The sequence below is a fragment of the Chroicocephalus ridibundus genome, chromosome Z, assembly GCF_963924245.1.
Source record: "Chroicocephalus ridibundus chromosome Z, bChrRid1.1, whole genome shotgun sequence".
NCBI classification, from domain to species: Eukaryota; Metazoa; Chordata; class Aves; order Charadriiformes; family Laridae; genus Chroicocephalus; species Chroicocephalus ridibundus.
In genome coordinates this window covers 83,828,017-83,849,787 of record NC_086316.1, presented here as the reverse complement: position 1 = coordinate 83,849,787, position 21,771 = coordinate 83,828,017, and the positions used below count along the sequence as shown (strand labels likewise).

The 21,771-nt window shown below is 46.9% G+C and overlaps 1 protein-coding gene across 4 annotated transcripts in view; it reads left to right on the top strand.

Annotated features, from left to right (window-relative positions):
• DYM (dymeclin) overlaps positions 1 to 21,111 on the top strand; it is a 241,013-nt gene extending 219,902 nt beyond the window's left edge. For all 4 annotated transcript variants that reach the window (XM_063319472.1, XM_063319471.1, XM_063319469.1 and 1 more), the window contains one exon: positions 18,416 to 21,111. In XM_063319472.1, coding sequence (XP_063175542.1) covers positions 18,416 to 18,565 — 150 coding nt within the window. In that variant the 3' untranslated portion in view covers positions 18,566 to 21,111. The remainder of the gene's footprint in view (positions 1 to 18,415) is intronic.
• The last annotated feature ends 660 nt before the right edge of the window (positions 21,112 to 21,771 follow it).

Genomic DNA, 21,771 nt, shown 5'->3' with positions numbered 1-21,771 from the left:
AAATGCATCGTGTGGCCAGGTAATGATAAAGTTGTTTGTTCGTAACCAAAAAAAAAAAAAAAAAAGAGCTATTCGATGAGTAGCCTGGAAAAGAGCAGCACCGGTAGAAGCGTAGAATGTTTGCTAGAGGGTTTAGTTAGCGTCCTTTCGCCCCCGGTGATAAAAACTAGGAAGGGAGTATGAAGGAAAATGTAACGAATGATAATTAACACGCCGCAGTGGTACTCTGGTGGAGGACGTTTGCCTTTTCTCCTGAAACAGAGCAAGAGGGACGAAATGGCTGTCGTATGAAAATACCCGGGTATCTAAATAGGCATCTTAAGAAATAAATATGTAATTCTTCGTGCATCCTGTAGGGAGCAGAAAAATATTTCTGTAATGGACACAAGGGCAAGGATCTCCTCCTTCCTCGAATCAGAAGAGTCTGGTCGTGCTCTACTGGTGGCATAGGCAGCATGAGAGGGGTCCTTCAGCATCGTCATCCCGTGTTGGGGGAAAGATGCCCCAACCGGTTCTTACCCAGAAGGCGGCTGTTTTGCAGCCATGAGCAGCACCCGGCGCTGTTAGGAATATTGCATTGGAGGCGATAAAAAGTGGTAAGTGGTGGCGTTTTCCTACTGTCACCTAGGATGAGGAATGTTTTCCTTCCCGCTCCTTTCCAGATGGCAGAGCATCCTTGCACAAGGTTGGTGGTGATAAATGGGGGGCCTGATGTTAGATGCTCTGCAAACTTTGTGGAGGGGAAGGGTCGGGAGATGACATACAAACTCCAGTCACCAAAAGGAGCATGGGTTGCCAAAAGACATCCATCAGATAATTCTTTATGCACTACTGAAGTCTGGCCTTGGCCTTTCATTGCGCTGTGAAATACCCGACGCGACTGGAAGTGAGTGTAGCAACAATCTCCTTTTTCCACGTGAGCTGTCGAGACGCTGCGTCGCCTGTCAGTGCCTCTGCTTTGATTTAGCTGTGCAACTTAAAAACAAAAAAATGTTCCCTAAATTTAATTTTTCAGTGGCACATGTAGAGCTACGTCCTTCTCTTACTTTTATAGGAAGGGTGGGCACAAGTAGAGACTTTGAGCAGAAGAATTTAAACTTTACGCAGATTCTAACATAGGATCAGAGAATGGTTTAGGTTAGAAAGGACCTTAAAGATCATCCAGTTCCAACCCCACTGTCCTGGGCAGGGACACCTCCCACTGGACCTGTCTTTGTGTATGCGGTTCTTTTGTCTCCAGCTACATTGAATTTGTTGACTTCATTGGTTTAAGGAAGCTACAAGAAAGACACATAAAATATCAAGGCAGAGAGAAAGCCCTGAAGAAACGAGAGGATGGGAAAGCAGGGTGAGACTCTCCAAGTCGCCTCCCCATCGTAACGCATCTCCGACGGCCGGTAAACAACCTGGTGCGCGTGTACGTTTCTCCAGGCTACCTCCATTCTGCTCACCGCGTGATGTGAACTCCGTTAACCTTCCCGCCTCATCCCATTTTTTGGAAAGAAAGCGCGGAGGACCTTCCCTGCCCAGAGCTGCAGAGCTTTGCTGGCTTCCCGGCAGCTTGGCAGGAGCCCAGCGCTTGGGAGCAGCCCGTAACTCCCCATCCAGGACATCTTACAGGAGGGCTGCGAGCCAGAGCCCATCCCCTATTAACTTAGGAGCTATACATTTGCTCGAGCTAAAGAACATTTCCCAAGTTTCCCTCCTCCGTACCCTAGAAAGCCGCCCTAGACTTTTTTGTTGGGTTTTTTTTTTTTTTTTAATTACGTTTTTCGCCGTGACTAAATCTGCTCCGCACGTGTTGCGCAGCCTTCCCTTCCTTCGGCGCATATGTTGGGAGGCTAATGAAAAGTCCAGTGCCAAACGCGCTGCATGTGCATGACGTGTTGTTTCCAAATATCTTGCAACTTTGGTCAAAGCAAAGTAAAATTACGCTGAAACGCTCTTGACTTTTTTTTTTAATTTATTTTTTTTTTTATTTTCTCCTCAGTCGAGAGCTATTTCCAACCCGTGTGTTCGTTTTCTACGGCAAACCTTCGGTATAGGCGGGGTGGTTGAGAAGGAAAAAAAAATTGCATTTAAAATGAATTTATTATGTTCTTTGATTTAAAAGAAAAAAAAAACGCTTTTTTTTTTCTCATTCCATTTAAAAAAAAAAAAAGGATTAACCTTTGTAAAAAAAAAAAAAATATATATATATATAATGTGGTGGAGGCCTAGAATTTTATCCCAGAAGGTGCAAGATTTGGCGAGTTGTGAAAAACTGAACACAAGGAAAAAAAAGTCATATAACTAACTTCCAATTATACCCATCCAACCGAAGGTTCAGCTGCCTTTTCTGAATTAGTCTCTTAAATTAAGTTTCCGTAACGTGTGGCAGATTGAGAAGAACAGTCCTCAGAAGATTTCTGCCCTGGTTGACAGATGAACCAGATAATGGAGTATAATCTTTTCCATTTTCATGATTTGACACATTTTCACTTCTGTGTGTATGTTTAAATCAAGGAATCGAAATAAATTGGAGTACAGAATATAAATCCCAGACAAAATTACAGCTTTCATTGCAGCCTTGGGTTAAATGTAAACAGCAGGAATGTTATGGATATCTTTTAATTAAGCGCATAAATTAGAGAAACGTCTTGAATGTTTACAGCAACTACACCAAGAAGTGAGAATGAGGAAGAAATGTACTTTGTCAGCTGATGGCTGCCTCAACTGCATTCCCATACTGGCTTTAATTTTGTCACAACCTTTGGTACAAGTTGCAGTGCTGCTCCCCGGTTGATTTACAGGCTGTTTGTTCCTGCCTTAGGATGGTTAGGGATGTAGATGGCTTTTTCTTGGCCAAGCAGGGGATTTCTCACGTCTGTCAGCCTCGCTGCTGAGGACTCTGCTGTTAGGATTCAGAGGGCGGCTGGTTTTGGTCACCAGGCCTTTCCCGTAGCCGTATTTATTTTTTTTTTTTTATCTAGTATCAGATGGTTGCATTGAATCTTGAGTCCACGTGGACTTAGGCTGAGTTTGTGGTTCATGGAATCAGAGAATCAGAGAATCATAGAGTGTGTTGGGTTGGAAGGGACCATTAAAGGCCATCTAGTCCAACCCCTCCTGCAGTGAGCAGGGACATCTTCAGCTAGATCAGGTTGCTCAGAGCCTCATCAAGCCTGGCCTTGAATGTCTCCGGGGATGGGGCCTTCACCACCTCTCTGGGCAACCTGGGTCAGTGTCTCACCACCCTCATTGGAAAGAACTTCTTCCTAATGTCTAATCTAAACCTGCCCAGCTCTAGTTTAAACCATTGCCCCTCGTCCTAGCGCTACATGCCCTTGCAAACAGCCCCTCCCTGGCTTTCCTGTAGCCCCCTTCAGGTACTGGAAGGCCGCTGTAAGGTCTCCTCGGAGCCTTCTCTTCTCCAGGCTGAACAACCCCAACTCTCTCAGCCTGTCTTCATAGGAGAGGTGCTCCAGCCCTCGGATCATCTTCGTGGCCCTCCTGTGGCCCCGCTCCAACAGGTCCACGTCCTTCTTGTGCTGAGGGCTCCAGAAAGGTTCTTGAGATTGTAGCGCTCAACCCACAATCAGAGCTTGCAAAGAAGGAATGCTATTTCTTGACCCTGTTCTCAGGTTGACTCCTTACCTTAACGTGTATATACACCATACTCTCTTCTACCCAAGTGCCAGGTGGAACATGCAAAACACATCGAAAACTGAAAGGTGAGGGATTTCGATGCAGGAAGAAGTTTTTCACTCTGAGGGTGGTGAGCCCCTGGCCCAGGTTGCCCAGAGAACCTGTGGCTGCCCCATCCCTGGAGGGGTTCAAGGCCAGGTTGGACGGGACTTTGAGCAAACTGGTCTAGTGGGAGGTGTCTCTGCCCAGGGGGTGGAACTAGATGGTCTTTAAGGTCCCTTCCAACCTAAACATTCTGTGATAATGACCGTACTAATGCTCTAGGTAGGTGCTAACTGTTTCCAGCCACCACGGGCTCTTATAGCAAGGGAGATGAGGAAAGATGGGGAGTCCTGCAAGACATACATTGCAGTTACTCCTTGCATGCCAGTGAGGTAATTTGTACTCGTTTCTTTATCACAAAAGATCTTTAAATGATGGGGAGAACCATCAACCTGTGGCTCCTGAGCTGGGTTTGGCTTGAGGACAGACAGTGAGAACTTCCCAGCTTGATAATGCTGCATCAGCACCCAGAAGCTCCAGGAGGAAGATTTCCCTTCTTCTGCCGCAGAGCGTTAGGTATCAAAAACTCCAGCAAGGATTGGTTTTTACAGTTAGGAAACCAGAGATTTATATCAGATGGCTCACTGAAGGAAGGTCTGCTGGATGGTATGAGCAACTGGTGTCTCCAAATCGGAGCAGGAAATTTTGTATCTATGGAGTGGAGCAGAAGAGCACAGCCCTTAACGTTTGTGCGGTGTCCGTAATGTGAGACCCGTGAGATTCAAGTGGTGCCTGTAGCTCTGAGCTCGCAGTCAGGCGGCAAAACTTTATTTGAATTCCTCCTGCTTATCCGTCCCGTCAGGTTTTGACAAGCTCCGTCCTAAAACCCAGCAAAGACTGATTGTTGTCACCGGGGTAAACAATCCTGACCTGAACGCAGGAGGAGGAAGGGGGCAGATACGTTGGATAACAAAGGGACGTAATAGCATTTATGAATAAATGACCTCTAAAATTCCCCAGCCTGAGGTGGGGCTCTAAAACTCTTTGATTCGTGTCCTACAGACCGTCTCTAGCAGAACAGGAGGTCTCAATACAGTGAAGGTCAGCGACGGCGAACAGATCTGGAAATACTACATCTAAAGCACGGTAAATCCGAAAACACAAGTGATTTTCGCGTGTTATTGCAAAAGTGAAAGCGCCGCTCACTTGGGGCCCTTTTGATGGTTGTTTGCCCTAGGAAAAAAACCAGTTTTACTATTGGAGGGTGCTACTTTTTAAACTGATGGCTGCAGGAGGATGCCAAGCACACAGACGCCAAGCATTTTGGATGCGGTCAGCTTCTGACTCCCCATACTTAGTCAAGGGAGATGCCGTTGCCCAGCTGCAAGACCCGCAGAGATGTCGTCGGCCTTGAAGGCATCCTTGTCCTACCCGTTAGTAGCCGTCCCCTTCTTCCTCCTACCCACTGCTTGCCTCGGTCCTTGGTAAGGGCTTTTTTCCGGAAGCGAAGGTGAACGTGCTGTCGCAACCTTCGTGTCCCCCATGAATGCAATACAATAGAAAGTAGAATATGGAAAGTAAAATACAGAAAATAGAATATAGAGCATAGCATAGAGTATAGAATATTGAGTACAGAACAGAATATAGAGTATAGAACAGAATATAGAGTATACAATATAGTCTAGAGCATAAAGTATATAGAAGTGAATATAGAAAATAGAATATAGAGCATAGTGTAGAGTATAAAGCATATAGAGCATAGAACAGAATATAAAATAGAATATGGGACAGAATATATAGAGTAGAATATAGAGTCTAAAGCACAGAGTATATAGAGTCTAGAGCATAGATTATATAGAAGAGAATATAGAAAATAGAATATAGAGCATAGCGTAGAGTATAAAGCATATAGAGCATAGAATATAGAGTATAGAACAGAATATAGAATAGAATATAGAACAGAATATAGAATATAGAACGGAATGTAGAGTATAGAATATAGAGCATATAGAATAGAATATAGAGTGTAGAATATAGAGTATAGAGCACAGAGTATATAGAATAGAATATAGAGTATAGAATGGAATATAGAACAAAGAACAAGCTAAAAATCCATTTAAGGCACCCTGGATATATGTGGAGGTCAGCTTTAACCCCCCCCGGCTTTGAGTCTGTCTTCACAGGACTCTCAGCATTAGGGCAAATAAAATAAATAAAATTTAAAAAAAGCTGTGAAGTCCACATCCGCAAAAGAAAGAGCCTAAACGTCCACATTTGGCACCGATTCCTCGGCTCGCAGCCCCGGCAGAGATAAGGCTGGAATCTGGCACCGCGTCCCTATGGCTGGGGAGGGGTTTTACTGTCGTTTCGTGCTGCGCTCCTCAAGACAAGTCAATTGGATTTCCTGCGCGTAGCGGGGCCGCGCTGCTCATCTCCCGGCAGGCTTTGCCTGTTGGCTGAGGCTTGAAATACTTAAGAGGGGAGTGTGTCCGTCGGGGGGTACGTTTTCCAGTCGGGGGAGATTAGGGAGCCAGAGGTCTACAGCCTCAAATGGGGGTGTTAGTCAGCATGTCCTGAACCTCGGGCAGATAAGGGTCCGCTTAGGCCGCCCTGATCTGAGAGTTAACGGTTGGTGACAGCAAGTCTGTCTCTGTTCTTAAGTCATTGTTATCATTTTTATATTTTTTGTGTGTGTGTGTGTGTAATATTTACAGGCCTGGCTTGCTCAGATTAAAAAAAAAAAAAAAAAAAAATCAAAAGGAGGTCTTCCTCAGCGGGGGGAAGGATGTTGGGGCTTGGCGTGCGGCCCCGCCGCCGTGCTGGGTGGGAGGGACCGGAGGAGGATGTCGGCTCGGGCTTCTTCGTCTTTGCGGCTGCTCTTGTGCAAAAGTCAAACCTCGTAAAACGAGATGTGTGGGAAATACCGGCCTCCGCGAGGCGAACCGAAGGTGTTGAACTCAGCAGGGAGAGGCGTCTTGTTTCCCTGGTGGATGCGCAATGTCAAGGGGGTGTTTCGGAGCCCAGTGCGGTGATAACGGAGAGGAGCTTGGTCCCAGTTGTCCAAAGCTATGTTCTTTTTGGCTTGGTGGGATGTTTTGGATGCTGCTGCAGCATTGCACCAATTTCCAGTGAAAGCATGCCTGGGACCTTGTCACTGGAAAAATATGCAAACTGAATCACTCTCCTCTTCTCCTGCCGCCTTTTGTGTTGGGGGAATATGTTCTACGCAACTAAAGGAGAAAACAAACAACTGTGACATTGTACTAACTCTTGAGTTCTGGTTGAAAGAGGCAGGCGGGGGAAAACAGCATCTTGACCTCGCGATCCTCTGCCTTTGTGCTTCAACTGAATAATCCCAAGACTGTATTAGGGCAGCAGAGAGGTCTCGGAGAGGTAGTTTCCAAAAAGAACAATCCTTTAACTAGGAAATTAGTGTGGTTTATGCTGTCAACGTACTTCAGTGCCTTCCCATCGCAAAGCCTGAAGAGCAAGGAGATGAAAATTGAAGAGGGGAGATTTAGATGAGATATTAGGAAGAAGTTTTTCACTCTGAAGGTGGTGAGCCCCTGGCCCAGGTTGCCCAGAGAAGCTGTGGCTGCCCCATCCCTGGAGGTGTTCAAGGCCAGGTTGGCCGGGGCTTGGAGCAACCTGGTGTGGTGGGAGGTGTCCCTGCCCAGGGCAGGGAGTTGGAACTAGATAGTCTTTAAGGTCCCTTCCAACCCAAACCATCCTGTGATCCTATGAAAATCAGTGCTGGAGACTTCACAGGTGGCCACCAACTCCACCAGCAAGCTCAAGGTGGGACTGTGTCTGTAAAGACGGACGGTGAAAGCTCCAGCTCCTTTCCCAGGGTGGGGGAAGAAAAAGCTAACCCCGGGCATGGCAATTTGTACGAAGAAGTGAGAAAAGGCTAATATTTACATGTTACTGGGTCAGAAGTTGGACATTGTCCAGATGGAGTTCCTGAGGCAAGTCCCTCCTGCAGCAAGGCAGAGTGGTTGCTCTGTTGCCTTACCAAAACACCAAAATGTGGGTCATGTTCTTCAAGTTTAATGGTTTCCTTCATTGCCACACCGGTAGCAAACACCTTGGGCTCGTTTTGCGTGGCTGATATTGCGTGGCAGACACCATGGCAAGAGTTTTTCTTTGCACAACGGCTGGGGTTTTTTGGTGGGAGTAGGTAGAGGTTTATCTGGGCTTTGGTTTAGGACGAGGGGGTGGTGCGTTAGCCTAGGTGGAGCAATCCTCGGTGATGTTATCTGGAGCGCGAAGCATTTCCACGATAAACAACATTCCTGGTCTTTTAGACTAGTCTGCTATCAAAAACAGCTGCTGTGACTTAAACGGTAGCATTCGCTGCTAGAAATCTAAAATAGAAAGTTGGCTCTAGGATCTACGTAGAGTAGGTTCGCCGTGTCTTTGAGTGTATCGCTACACATCTTGGTATATATTCCATTATCTAGCGGGATATTTTCCAAACCTACCCCCGGTTCATATCCTTCGCAGGCCCTTTGAAAACGTTTCAGGTGCCTTTTTCTTTATTGTTAAAGTTCAAGAAATTGCGTCGGGGAGACTAAAAGCGTGCGATTCGCGTTTCAGAAACTAATGAGCAGATGGTTGTCTCTGACACGACAACTGGAGTATTGGTTGGCATTTATAGTACTGGTTTTGCTTTAAAAAAAGGTTGATGAAGGGAACGTAGGTTTGTAACTTTTACCCAGAAGTCGGAGCAGCCCAGAAACGTGAGTTAATTCTTCTCTGCTATCTTTACCTAGCAGGCTTCTCGTTAGCTGTGATATCTCCAAGAGGAGACACTGCCTTTTTCACCCCTGTTTTCCCCTCCTTTGAGTTCCTCCGTCTTGTTGCAAGTAATCAAATTGCGTGGGAGGAATCCTTTTGATCTTTGGCAAGTCCTGAACCATAAAAAGCCTTTTTTGTTTTGTGTAATGGTTTCCCCACCGACTGGGTGATGCTGGGGCTCCGAAGGCACCCTGAGCCTTCTCTGGAGGCACCAAGCATCTCAGCTTCTCCCAGATCTGCTGGCTGACGGTGCAGAACGGATCTTCCCCCTGCCTTCACGTGCTCGCTAAACTTCCCATTTTCTGTCTTTGGCAGAGTGATCCAAACAGTGCACATATGGATTTAGGACGGCTTAAGTTTTTGCCCAATTCAAGACCTTCAAAGAGTTGATTTTCGCCCCCCCCCTTCCCCTTCCCCTTGATTTACCCAATATGCAAAAGTAAGCGAGAGGTTCCGACTGCATTATCAAAGCCAATTTCTTTGTTGAAAGTTTACATTTTGCATGCTTGAGAAGTGGCAGATTTTCAACTGTCTCATTCATAAAATTCTGGAAAGAAAAAAAAAAAAAATCAGCCTCGAATCTGCTTGCTTTGTCTGGAGGGAGAATGGGTTCGGGGGCGGGGGGGGAGGGTTGGGTTGGGAAGTCTTCATAAGGTTGACTTATTAAATTCCTGGGTGTCCTCCTTTGAGCATCATTGACTTAATTGGGAGTTTTAGCAGAGTAAAGTGTCCAGAATCTACTCCTAATCTTAGAACCTTTTCTTAGCAACTGTACAAATCTTCTCTATAAATTTGGCACGGAACGAGCGATTTCTAAATGCATTCCAGTTTTAACCAAAATGTTTGCTGCAAACATCCTGGGTTTCGCTGCCGTGTAAAGCTTTGCACGTTATCCTAGAGAAGGATGGGCTGCGAGCTGAAACGCAGGAAGCCAGGGCTTGGAGTCATTTGCATCTTCCTTAGCACTGGTAAAAATAGGGTTTGCTGTTAGGAAATGTGCATTTTCGGCAAATCCCACGGTAGGAAGGCTTCTACATCCACTTCGTATCGATTAAAAAATTTCGGAGTCGACAGGTTCTTCGTCCCCGTTTGTGCGGTGCTGCCCTTTAATGCTACTGAGAAATGGCTCCGGGGATTACTCTGGTTTTCAGATTTTAATTCCCTAAATTCAAAAGCGCGAGAAGGATTGTGCTTATTTACCCGAGTAGGTGGTGTGCGTAGGTAACAGGATCGCGAGCGCTCGAGCGAGGTCAGGCATTAGAACCATTTTTGTGAGTCAGGCCAGCAGCTTTCTTCAGTCTGCGTGTTTAAATCTTTTCTTGGTTCGTTTTATGTCCATTTTTAAAACCTTCCTCATTTTTACCTGTCGTCATTTTGAGATGGTTCGGTTTTTGCGTAGATCCTCTGCCTGTGTTCTTTCTTCTAAAAGGCCTCTGCATTTTTAAAGTCCTGAAGTTGGCTGAAAGTTCTGGTTTTTGTTGGTCGTACCTCATCTACACATCATGCCTTCGTACTCAAGCGTAAAGTATAATTACATATATCAGTCTCTAGTCCTTTTTGTCTTCTTATTTGGCAAAGCCAGCACATATTGTATTTTCTGCAGCGTTGCGAGCAGCCCTGTAATGTTCCTGTCGCCGTTCCCCGTCTCTCTCGGGTCTGGCAGCAAGTCAAAGCTCTGTCTGGCTCCTAGCTGTTGAGCTGTCATCTTGGAAATGTTCTGCAAAGACGCGTATCCATCTCGACGGCGTGGTAACCATCCTCACGTGGCGAGGAAATCGTAGTTATAACTGTAAATCCTTGAATTGTGACTATATACATATAATACGTGCAATGGTTCCTAAAGGTTAAGGACGCTTCACAGCGCATAGTGTGTGAGTTGTGCTTTCATCTTCTTCTTCGTCTGTTTTTCCCAGTCTTAAATTTCTCCAGGTGGACACAGTAATCCCCCAAACTGAGCTGGGATCCGCCTGTTTTCTCCAACTAACAGCTTTGGGGATTTCCTCTGGATCAGGTGGCACTTTTTCAGCCAGGTTTGCTGAAGAAGCTGCTGAGCAGTGGTCCAATTTATTTACTGGCCTGTCTAGAAGGAGCCCAGAGTCAGATGTTTCTGAGGTGCCCCCAGGACAGCCTGAAGTGGGTACCTGGCCTCATCCTAGGCTTAAATTGGTACTTTGGTACAGCGCTTTGGGAATTTGTACAGATCAACGACTTGGTGTGAAAACAAAAGTGATTTCTACGGCTGGAGTACTGCGTCCAGCTTTGGAGCCCTCAATACGAGAAGGACACGGAGCTGTTGGAGCGGGGCCAGAGGAGGCCCCGGAGATGCTGGGAGGGCTGGAGCCCCTCTGCTGGGAGGACAGGCTGAGAGAGCTGGGGGGGTTCAGCCTGGAGAAGAGAAGGCTCCGCGGAGACCTTCCAGCCCCTTCCAGCCCCTCAAGGGGCTCCAGGAAAGCTGGGGGGGGACTCTGGATCAGGGAGGGGAGCCATGGGACAAGGGGGAATGGTTTTAAACTGGAAGAGGGGAGATTGAGATGAGATATTGGGAAGGAATTCTTTGCTGTGAGGGTGGTGAGCCCCTGGCGCAGGTTGCCCAGAGAAGCTGTGGCTGCCCCATCCCTGGAGATGTTCAAGGCCAGGTTTGGATGGGGCTTGGAGCAACCTGGTGTGGTGGGAGGTGTCCCTGCCCGGGGCAGGGGGGTTGGAAGTGGATGGTCTTTAAGGGTCCCTTCCAACCCAAACCATTCTACGATTTGGAGCTATTGACATTTATCAGCAATATTTCCTAGCCGTATGAAAGAGACACAAGTGAGTGTGGATGTGCATCCCTGACTCTGGAAGGACTTTAAAGCTTTCAGCGTTTGCCAACCTATCCTAGAAAGAAATGCGATCGTTTTCTTTTTAGCAGTGTAGTACTCTGCAAAACTTTGCGCCCTGGCAGGGTTACTGCAAATCTTTCACTTCTTTAAATCATTGTGTCTTTACCAATAAACATCTAGGCGCAGCTGTTTGGTGGATTTTTCCAAAACTGACCTGGCTTCTCAGTACTCTATAAAAAACAGCTTGTGGTGCACATTCACTCTTTGCTCCCTGAGCATTTATTTTCCTGCGGCTGTAGTTGCGCAAACCTTTGCTCCGAGTCATCTGAAAGCAGAAATCTCGTATCAATGATCGTAACGTGCTAAAACAGACGTCTCTCTGTAGATAAACTTCCCTGCCCTTCTGGAGCAGGAAGATTGTATCTCATTAGATGAGTATGGGTTACTTACGGAATTCTACTCCCGGAGAAAAATGTTGTTTTCTGCTACAAGCTCTTGCGATTGCTTAAAATGGGCATTAAAAATGGGATTGTTTTGAAGCTCTTCTTGTCGTCTTGAGTTCTCTATTTCTCTTTCGAAACCTCCTGACGCCCTCCGAGCCGCTGTTTTCTTCTCCGTCGTTAAATTTGCACCTATTCCTTACGCAGAGCTTTGAACGAGATGTGCAGCTCGTGCTTAGTCTAGCAGATTTCCTGTTTGCTTCCTTCATCTCCCCACCATCATCTTCTGCTGGGCTTCTGTCTGTGCTTCGAGCCCGAGAAGGAGAGAGACGAAGATGGTATCGGGCGGGTGTGGTGTAGCCCATACAGATATTTCACCAAAGCCACAGAGACTTTCTGTTTGAAGTCAAAGAGAAGCACTGTAGGCGCCAAGAGAACCAGAGAAAGACGAAATGGCATTATCTCCCCGGAAGAATTAAATCATTGCAAAAAATTCAATCTTGTCAGTGTTTTAGAAGTAGTGAGAAATATTCTTCCGTAAATTGTGCTCTGTCAAAGCACTTAAATGCTCATATTTCCATAAAATGTTAATCTGTCGGTGTTTACATGCGTATATCTGTGCCATGAGCACCAGGCATGACGGTTGAGCTGTTTTCAAGACCTTTAGCCGTTAATTTGACTCAGATTGGGATTTTGGGGACCAGGTTTCAAAGTGGCATCGTGGACGTCGCAAACCAATCTAAATATTCTTCCCCAGCCCAGACTCCTTACGGGTTGGTACGTTTGGTGCACGGCAAGTTGTGGAACTAAACTTTGTTGGGGTAAATATTCGTTATGGCCCCTATGATAAAGACTCGGGACGATGCCGAATCAGAGCCCTTGTTTTATACTTTTTTTTCTTCGCCGGTCGATGTATTTTGCTAATAAGGTCTGATCCTGCAGATGCTCCCCGGGCAATACTACTAAATTTACCCGAAGCGATATGAAACACGTTCATTTGCCTTCGCGTCATTAAGTTACCAAAGAAGACTCACGGGAAGTTTTTCAAACGCACACAAATCCCGTTTTCAGAAAGACTTTGAAGCTTCGGATCGCTGGAAAGTTAATGGGAATTTGACTCTCAGATGTGTTCAGACGTCGGTGGAAATGGGACTTTTCTCCTAAACCAGTCGCGTGCTTTTGAAAATACCGACTCGCGTTGGATTGCTCTTTGAGAAACCAGCGTTTCTAACCAAGGAAAAGAGGATTCCCCAGTCTTACGTTAATCCACTTCTTTGATTTCTTCCTTTTCCACAGTGACTGCCCCGTTTCTTTGACGAGGGCTGCTTTTCGTCCAGTGAAACATCTAGATCGGTGAAGAAGCGAAGACACAGCTTCGCTCCATCCCTCTTAAAGCAGCTCCATCTGCCCTCGCTTGTGTTATCTGAGTGGAGATCATCCGCTGGCCTGACGGTTGCAGCTCTGATGGTTCTATATGTGAAGGGAAGGGGATTTTTATTTTTTTTTTTTTATTTAATGTATGGCTCAAGTCTTCTTGTCGCTCTCACGCCACTGAGTTGCCTGGAGCCCAGCCAGGTGCTGTTGGCTGGCCCTGATGCGATCTTCCTAATCGTTAACGGCAAAAAAAAAAAAAGGAAGAAGAAGAAAAAAAAAAAAAAAAACCAAACCAAAAAACCCCCGATGTTGTTGAACTTTTGCGGTAGGGGAGTTATTGCAGTTCAGTTCTGCATCTGTTCATCGGACTTCCTGTGGTTTTTCATCGAATCTAATGATTGACAGCGCAGACAGTCGGCAAAGGTCTGGGTCTGTCTAGTTTATACCCTCGTCCCAACCGCGAAATCTGACTTCTGTATTGTCTGGCAGAAGAAAACAAGATAGGGTGCTGTGGTAGGTTGAATCACCGGAGCTGAGAAGCCGTGTCTGTATTTCAATTGCGCCGTCCCAGTCCTGGCCTTACCTCCACCTCTTGAGTTTTCAAGTACCGTCTCAGGTCGGTTTCTTTTAAACTCGCTGGGGTTGTCTCTGCTCCGGTGATGACCGGAGAGAAACGCAACTAACGGTTCCGCTGGACCCATTTAGGGCAGGGCGATGGGTTTAAAAACCGCAGTAGAGAAGCGTGTGGGTAGCGAAGAACTTGTACGTCTTCCGCCACCATCCAGCTGAACGACTAGGGCTGTGAAGGGGAAAAAAAAAAAAAAAAAAAAAAAAAAAGGGATGATTTATCCCACGCCAAGACTTTTCCTCTATTATTAGCGCTACCGCGTACGATGCCTTAGAGTGGTCCCTCTTTTCAGAAAGCGCTAAAACTCAGGTTCATTTGGGTGTCACCAGCTGGGGAACAAATGATGAGGGTTGGATGCGGCAGCAGCAAAGCAGAAGAAAATGGGTTTCTCCGTTGCTGCTTTGACATGCCACTTTGGGAATTTTGTTAACGGTGATAAAACCCTCGCTACCGCTGGCTGCAGTGGTTTTCCGGGAGCGCTCGGAGATTCCTGTGACCTGGTTGTTTTACAGCTCTCCTGAAACATTCATTTGGTGTCGTCTCCTGTCTGTCTGCAGCACATGGCGAAGGCTCCTGAGCAGAAGCAGAGCAGGCAGGAGATAAACGGCACAGAACTGAATTTTAAACATTCCTGGAATTACCATCTGTCCAAAAAAATTAAAGCTTTATGGCGTCGGTCAAGCTTTTTACACAGTGTTTAACCCTTGCTGTTAGAAATTGTTTTAAAGTCAGTCCGATGAGGCAGAAACATTTTGAGGTTGCTTAAATTTGATGGGTTTGAATGTCGACAAATTTTGTTTTCAGCGAACCCCCCAGTAGTGAAACAGCGTGGGTAGGTTTTTATCTTGGTGGTAAATCTCGCAAGACAAGCTGCTGGTGCAGGAGTTCTCTCCATGCTGGACCTCTAGGATTTCTCATTTTTAATGAAGGGAGAAAACCCGGCCCCCACGCAGCCGTGCATGAGTGCGGTCATCTAAAGAAGTCGGGTTTGAATTACTGACCTGCAAGTCAAACTCTCCGTGTCTCGTTAGCGATGCGTTGCGTTATCCTGGGTCCCCGGTTCGGGGCGACCATCAGAAAAAGATCATTTCTGCCGTTCCTTACCTTCTTTTTATAAAAATACACTTGAAATTGTGTGTGTGGTGGCAACACGTATTATAACTCTCCTTAAAGATCGCCTTATCCTTGTCTACATTCCCAGGATAAACCTGCAGACTGTTCGAGGCGTATGTTGAGTTCCAGTCTTTAATCTCAAATTGATTATTAAATTGCTACGCTGCGATCGCGAGAGATGGCAACATTGATCAGGCTGAAGAAAGGCTTAATCATAAAATCAATGCGTGACTGTTACGGCCGGAGAAGATGAATGCTCTCCGATTTATTTTATGCCGTCCTTCCAGCTGAGAGATGACGGGATAGTAAGAGCCGAGCCTCTCAAACGTAACCCTTGGAATTTCCAATACAATTTTACCTACTGATTTAAAGCTTAAGATGTTTGTTAAGCTGCGTCAGAATCCAGAATGGTCCCAGAGAGTGGTGGAACCATTCTGGACTCCCAGAGCGTCTGCAAAAACAGTAGCTCCAATCTGTGACCCTGAAGGTGGGGGGAGGAAAAAAAAAAAAGCGATCTGTGTTTAAATGCAACTCAAATTAGCATCTTTAATCACTTTTTTTCCCCCCCTCCCCTTCCCTCCCAGAAGGACTACTATGCGCTGCAGTACTGGCGCGCAGCCACCCTGGGGGTGAAGAATGACAGCTGTGTAAGGGTTTTTCTCTGCTAGGAAATGTTGCAGTGGTTTAATCATGAGGTTTAACCATTCGTTCTGCTGATGCAACGCCGAACTGAACGCGTTCCTGTCTACGCTGACCACAAGGCAGGAAGCATTTAGGAGGCAAGTGGGGAAGATGACACTGTGAATAAGCAGAATAGAATATCGGGTTTGGGGTTTTTTGTTTTGGTTTTTTTTTTAAATAATAATTAAAATCTACGCGAGGGCTCGGTTGGAGCGAGGCTTAACCTGCCGAAAGGATGGTGGTGTCCTGAGGGGTGGGATGGGCCGGCAGAGGGGGAAGGCAGGCACAGCTTGAGGACTTGGAGCCAAGACGGGAAGGGGTAGAGGGCGTTAATGAAAAGGGGCGTTTCACAAGGCTGATGAGAAAACAGAAAACTCGGGCAAGTGAAAAATAGAATGATACGCTAGAGAGACCGTGGAGATGCAGTGGAAGGGGGTAGGGGATGAGAGTAGGCTAGGAGGAGACAGGAAATTAGAGCTGGGGGTGAGTATGGGTGCAAGACACCGATGAGTGAGGAAGCAAAATGATGTGGAAGATTAAACGGGCTGGTCAAAAGAGACTTGGGGAGAGAGGTTGCAGAGAGGTGGTGGAAAATGGTTTAGGGGCACGGAAGGGCTATGGGAGAGCCGCTCCACCACAAACTGCACGTCTGACGCAGGAAATGAAACTTGCTGATGTACCTTTGAGGTTCTGGGCTTTGAACTCAACAGGAGTTAGATGCAGAAGTGCCTTTAACAACCTTATCTTTTAGCTGCCTTAGTTCCTTAAACAGAGATAACAGGGCTGAAAACAATACTGTCCTCCTTCCTGGTTGCTGTACGGATGAGCTCCCCACATGCTCTGAAGTCATCAAGTACAATAATGACAACCACGCTGGTGGCCAAAATGGTTCCTCATTGGTATCTAGCTAAGTAGAGCTCTGGTGAAGGACCTGACCCCAACATAAGCCAAACCGCAGAAGCTCCAGCACGTTGGAGCATACTTGGAAGGTGACACCGATGTGTCCTCATCAGTCATAGAATCATAGAATGGTTTGGGTTGGAAGGAACTTTGAAGATTATCTCATTGCAGCCCCCCTGCCCTAGGCAGGGACACCTCCCACTAGACCAGGCTGCTCAAAGCCCCGTCCAACCTGGTCTTGAACACCTCCAGGGATGGGAAGAGGGACATCTTCAACTAGATCAGGTTGCGCAAAGGCCAACATAGGAGACAGCAGGTGGTTGAATGAAGCTGTCCCAGGGAGACACGTTCCTCCTAAAGCTTAATGCAGGTGGCACCTTTGTGGCTTGGAGTAGTTGCATCAAACTGCCCTAGTAAGAGCAGCAACACAAGGAAGGAGTAGAATAGTTTCCATCGTTTCTGACTCCAAGAATACAAATAACCTGGGTTTGCAGAAGTTAAATAAATAAGCCTGAAAGCCAAGTGGGCCAAGAAGTGCCCCTTCAAAGGAGACTGCTCCAGCCAGAAGGCTCTTGTGCCCTAACGCAAGGAAACAGGACACTGGGAGCTCAAGAAAGATGATAGGGTGTCCCTTCATTATTAATGGGCAAAGAGGCTCCTCAGCCATCGCCGTGCTTGTTCTGATCATGTCACACCATAGAGTTTATTCTTAGTCTTAGCCACAGCCTTATAAATAATAAAATGGGTCATGTTTTATCTTACCCCAGCGATCATTGTAATGCGGCTTTTATCTGAGCCTCTGCCAAGCTCTTGGCACAGGCAACATTCAGAAGCAGATCAAATGATTGAAGAGCACGGTACGAAAGTAGGCTCAGCTCTTCCCCAAAACGCACGCTTACCGAGAGCAGACGCGGTGGGTTTGCTGCTTTGGGAGCGCAGAAATGAGAGAAAAATTGGAAAACTGGGGAGGCGGTTGGGGTGGGCTGGGCTAGCGCATCTGATGGGCCTTAGTTCTGGAAGTGCTTTGCTTAAAGCTGAGACTGAAAAAAAAGATAGAAAAAGAGCTTTTGTGGAAACAACGCTGTCTAGCCTGTGATTTCCAGGAGGCGGAGGTATCCGCATGGATGGGCAATAAGGTCTTGTGCTTACAGCCTTAGAGGCTGGAGTGGTGGGGTAGATACGTGACACGTTGGGGAGCTTGCAGGGTTTTGCATTCTGATGGCCGTTAGAGTCGTCCTCTGTGCTCCTCAGCAAGGGGAAAGCCGAGGCACGGAGGTCATGACCTACCCACACGTACAAAAGGACCTGTAGCAAAACCGGAAGCGGCCTCCAAGAGCCCACCCGTGGAGCGACGCTTCCCACCGTGCTTCCTGGAGGACGAGCCGTTTATCTCCTGGAAACTCCTACATGCATAAAGTCTTTGGGAATTAGATGGGAAAAATTGGTTTGCTGTAACTCTGGGCTCCCGAAAACATATCACAGCCTGTGTTTATTCTTTATTTAGCTTTTCAATTATTTGTTATTTAAATTCAATTGTTTGTTATTAAATTATTCATTTATTTTTGCGGCCTTTCCGAAGGATTCTCCTGCTGAGGAGCTGAGTACAATTAATAGCAAAATGCTTTTTAGGGAAAACTGCAATATACGGGTCCGTACGCGTGCAAGCGAAGCTTCTGCGGGGCTGATAGAAATGTCAGTTTTCCTCAAGACCTTTGTGTTATGTCAAGGATTCACATGTTTGGTCTTTGTTAACAGGCAAATTGAGTGTGACCAACGGTAAAAGGGCCGAATACAACATGCCACTGTAGCGTTCAGCTCGAAGAAGAAATTATAAATGAGCTCTTTATCCTGTAAATATTTTCTGCCGGGCGTAATGGTTCGGTTCCTTCCATTATTTTTTTCACCAGACCTCTTTCTTTGGTGTTTACATGGGCTGTGTGTTTGCAAACAGTCGTGCAAACCTTCCCTCAGCTGACTTTGGTTTCTTGTTGCAGAAATTCCCCGAGCTGAAGTTCAAGTACGTGGAGGAGGAGCAGCCTGAGGAGTTCTTCATCCCCTACGTTTGGTCCTTGGTCTACAACTCCGCCGTGGCCCTGTACTGGAACCCGCATGACATCCAGCTCTTCACTATGGACTCCGGCTGAAGGAAATGCCCCGGCCAAGCCAACTCAACTCTGTCTTCTTACAGGAACCGAAACTCCACACTGCCTGTTAATACGTGACCCCTTCCAGCGTGCACCCTCTGACCCCAAAGCTTACGGAGAATGAAGCTTGCCGCTAGTGTACAGTCCAACGTCCATGTTTCGGAAGCAGATTGCCACCGACACGCTGGCAACGGACTGTGGTGTGAGGAACTGACGGCTTGTAGGCAACCTTGTATTTATAGTCCTATAACCTAGAGCTTGTTTGATGAAAATGTGGCCTTACACACGGGGTATGATGTTACTACCAACCACAAACCTGATCGTTCTTTTAACTTCCCGGGGTAAATGAGGAAAGAGATTGCGGGCTTTGCTTTGGAAGCAGCGTTTGTGTTTTCGTTTCTTTCGAGTGAGGCAGCTTCGTTGGGTGAAGCTTTCCGTGGTCTGTTGGATTCGGCCGTGGCTTGCTGGTGACCTGATCCCGTGCTTTCACTCGCAGCCCTTCATTTCGGTGGCGCTGTCAGGGATGCGGTCGTTCAATTGGTGTCCACCCGTGTCATCCGAGCCAAGGAAGCAAGGAGCGTATTAATCAGATTAGCTCCCGGGCAGATTCAAAACCCTTGATTTAGATGTCCAAATGTTTGTGGGAGGATTTTTCAATAGCAAGTCTTTTGTTTGTTGTTGTCGTCGTCGTTGTTGTTTGACGGGCAAATACTCTACAGAGGGCTAGAAACACCAGCTTTCAGAGTCAGGTCCCTTACGGGCTCGTTTTACCGCGCTTCTGTGCGAAAAGCCGTTCCTGGAAATGGAGCGTGTGGCGAGGGGGGAAGAAAAATCTCCAAAGGAAATAGTTATAAGATTGTAAAATAGACCAACGTCCTGTAAAAACGTGCGTCATGGTGACAGTGTGTGGTGGGGGATCCCGGGCAAAGTTCTGTGTTGAAAATCCCCTGGTTGCTATTAAAGGTTTTATGGCAGAAGTATAAATTTATCTGAATGTAGAACGCTTCTCTTTTTTTGGTTGGTTTTTTTGTTGTTGTCGTTGTCGTTTTAAAGTGTCCTTCTCCTGATAGACCTGTTCCTGCAGCGGGAAGAACAAAAGAAATGGCTTGACCTGATTTTGAAAGAACCTCTCGTTTTTTCAAAATGAGGAGCGTTTCTTCTCCGGGGGGGCTCCGGATGGTGCCCGTTCCACCTGCTGCTATCGGGGCGGGGGGGGACTGTCACCGGTGCATGGCATGCCAAAACATGAATATCAAGGGATTAGTTCCCAAACACACGTGGCAACCCCCTGTATTCGTTGCCGGCTCTGGCATGGTCTGGGTTTTCTGACCTGAAGAATCGGGTCCGTTTGCTTTCGGACAGTCCTTCGAGTGGCTTGAAATCGAATTTCTTGCCCCCATTTAGTTCCCTGAAGGATGCGCTTGGATTGTACTTTCCTTTTATCTGCTTATTTAGAGGCGGAAGGCCATTTGAGTCCTACACGCCTGGAAATGTTGGCTTTAAAAAAAGAAAAAAAGCCTTCCAAATTTATTTCAATATAGCTTACAAAGCGTCGTGTACAGCCCAGGAGCATTTCGGACTTGAAAATGGCAGAAGCTTTTGAGAAAATGCAATAGTAAGAGTGGAGACGCAGTTTTTCTTGGGAAAATAGGAGAAATGAATGAACCGTGACTGAGCTGCACGTTGAGTTTTGGATTTCCGGAGGTTTTTTTTTTTTTGGTGTCTTCGAGCAAACGTCGCAGGGGAGTGACTCCTCTTGGTTATCGCGGTGGTTTGTAATTCCGTCCTTAGTAAAAGACTGCGAGCGTTTGTCAGGCGGCAGAGCTGCCCGGCCTTTGGAAAGGTCGGTCTGAAGATGCACTTTTAAACTGTGGATGCTGAAGCTGCTGGGAATGGCTCAGTTTTCGTCTGTCTTAATGGCCCGTGAGCACCTGAACCTGCCCCGAGGTCGAGGTGAGCAGCAGAAGTGGAGCGCTCCGTGAAAAGAGGGCTCAACCCCAGCAGATGCCTCTCAACCAGGCATCACACTGGAGGGCACCCGATTTTTTCTTTGAAAGGGCTTTTTATAAAGCGAGAGGGTACGTAAAGCAGCGATCTGGCAGAATAGGTCAAGCCAGCTGCTGAATCGACGTGGGAGTCGCACAATGAATTTTCTTTCTCGCTGCCCCCTTGTCGCGATGACATTGAATTGAAGTGCAGAAGGAACAGGTTTGTTCCGATCGCGTAATTTCCTCGTGCGTTGAATTAATATGCAATGCTCCCGGGGCCCAGCTGGTTTGAAACAGCTGGAGTTACAATCCAAAGCCGAAACAGCAGAGCCAGACCAAGATTTATGCCGAAATCCGTGCTAGCTCCGTCGGCTCTTCCAAGAGTTTGAGCGTTACATGGGTCTGGCAGTGTCCTGAAGTCTGCAGGTCTGGCACGGTCGCAAATAACTCTTGTTTTCCTTCAGATCTGTAAAGTATCACCTTAGGGATCCTTTTCGTTACTTTGTGTGAAAGATTTATTATGCGTAATAATAAAAAAAAAAAAATCAAAACAGTAAATACAGGCTGCAGTTGTATTTGTTTTACGTGGTAGCTGCCGCGTGGTGACGTTTGGCCAGCGGGTCTTGGTGTGGCCATCAGGGCTAACGTGCATGACGTTTTATAACGTCGTCTGTCGTGGGGACTAAAAAGCGTATTATCTGTTGTATTAAGTAGACAGTTGTTGAAACGGGCGCTTGGTGAGAGAAGGGGCATGTCGTGCTGCGACGTCATGCTGAATCCCACCTACTGGAGGGCTCTCGCCAACTCCACTTCTGCGGTCACAGTAGGTAGAACCCAGAGAGGAGACACTGGGAACGCGCAGCCATAGGGTGGAGCAGAGGAGGGACCGGACTGTCCCCTTCAGTCCTCGGTTGCTCTTTCTTCTTGTTTGGGCCACACCACGTAGGCAGATGATGGTGTCTCCCTGGGTTTTGGGGAGTGCGTTGGGTGTCGCACCAGGATCTTAGCCCATATTCTTGCTCCGAGTGCTGATCACTAGTGACACCATCTGTTTAGGCTACTTGAGTAGCATTAGAGAGGGCGATCCATTGCGTCTGGGTTGGGGAGGAGAAGGGAGGTCTGCTCTGTCCTCACTCAGAAGACCATCCCTTCCAGAAGACCAAGCTTTCAGGAGAACAGGCAGGAAACCAAGTTGCCGTGGAGATTGGCAGTGAAGTG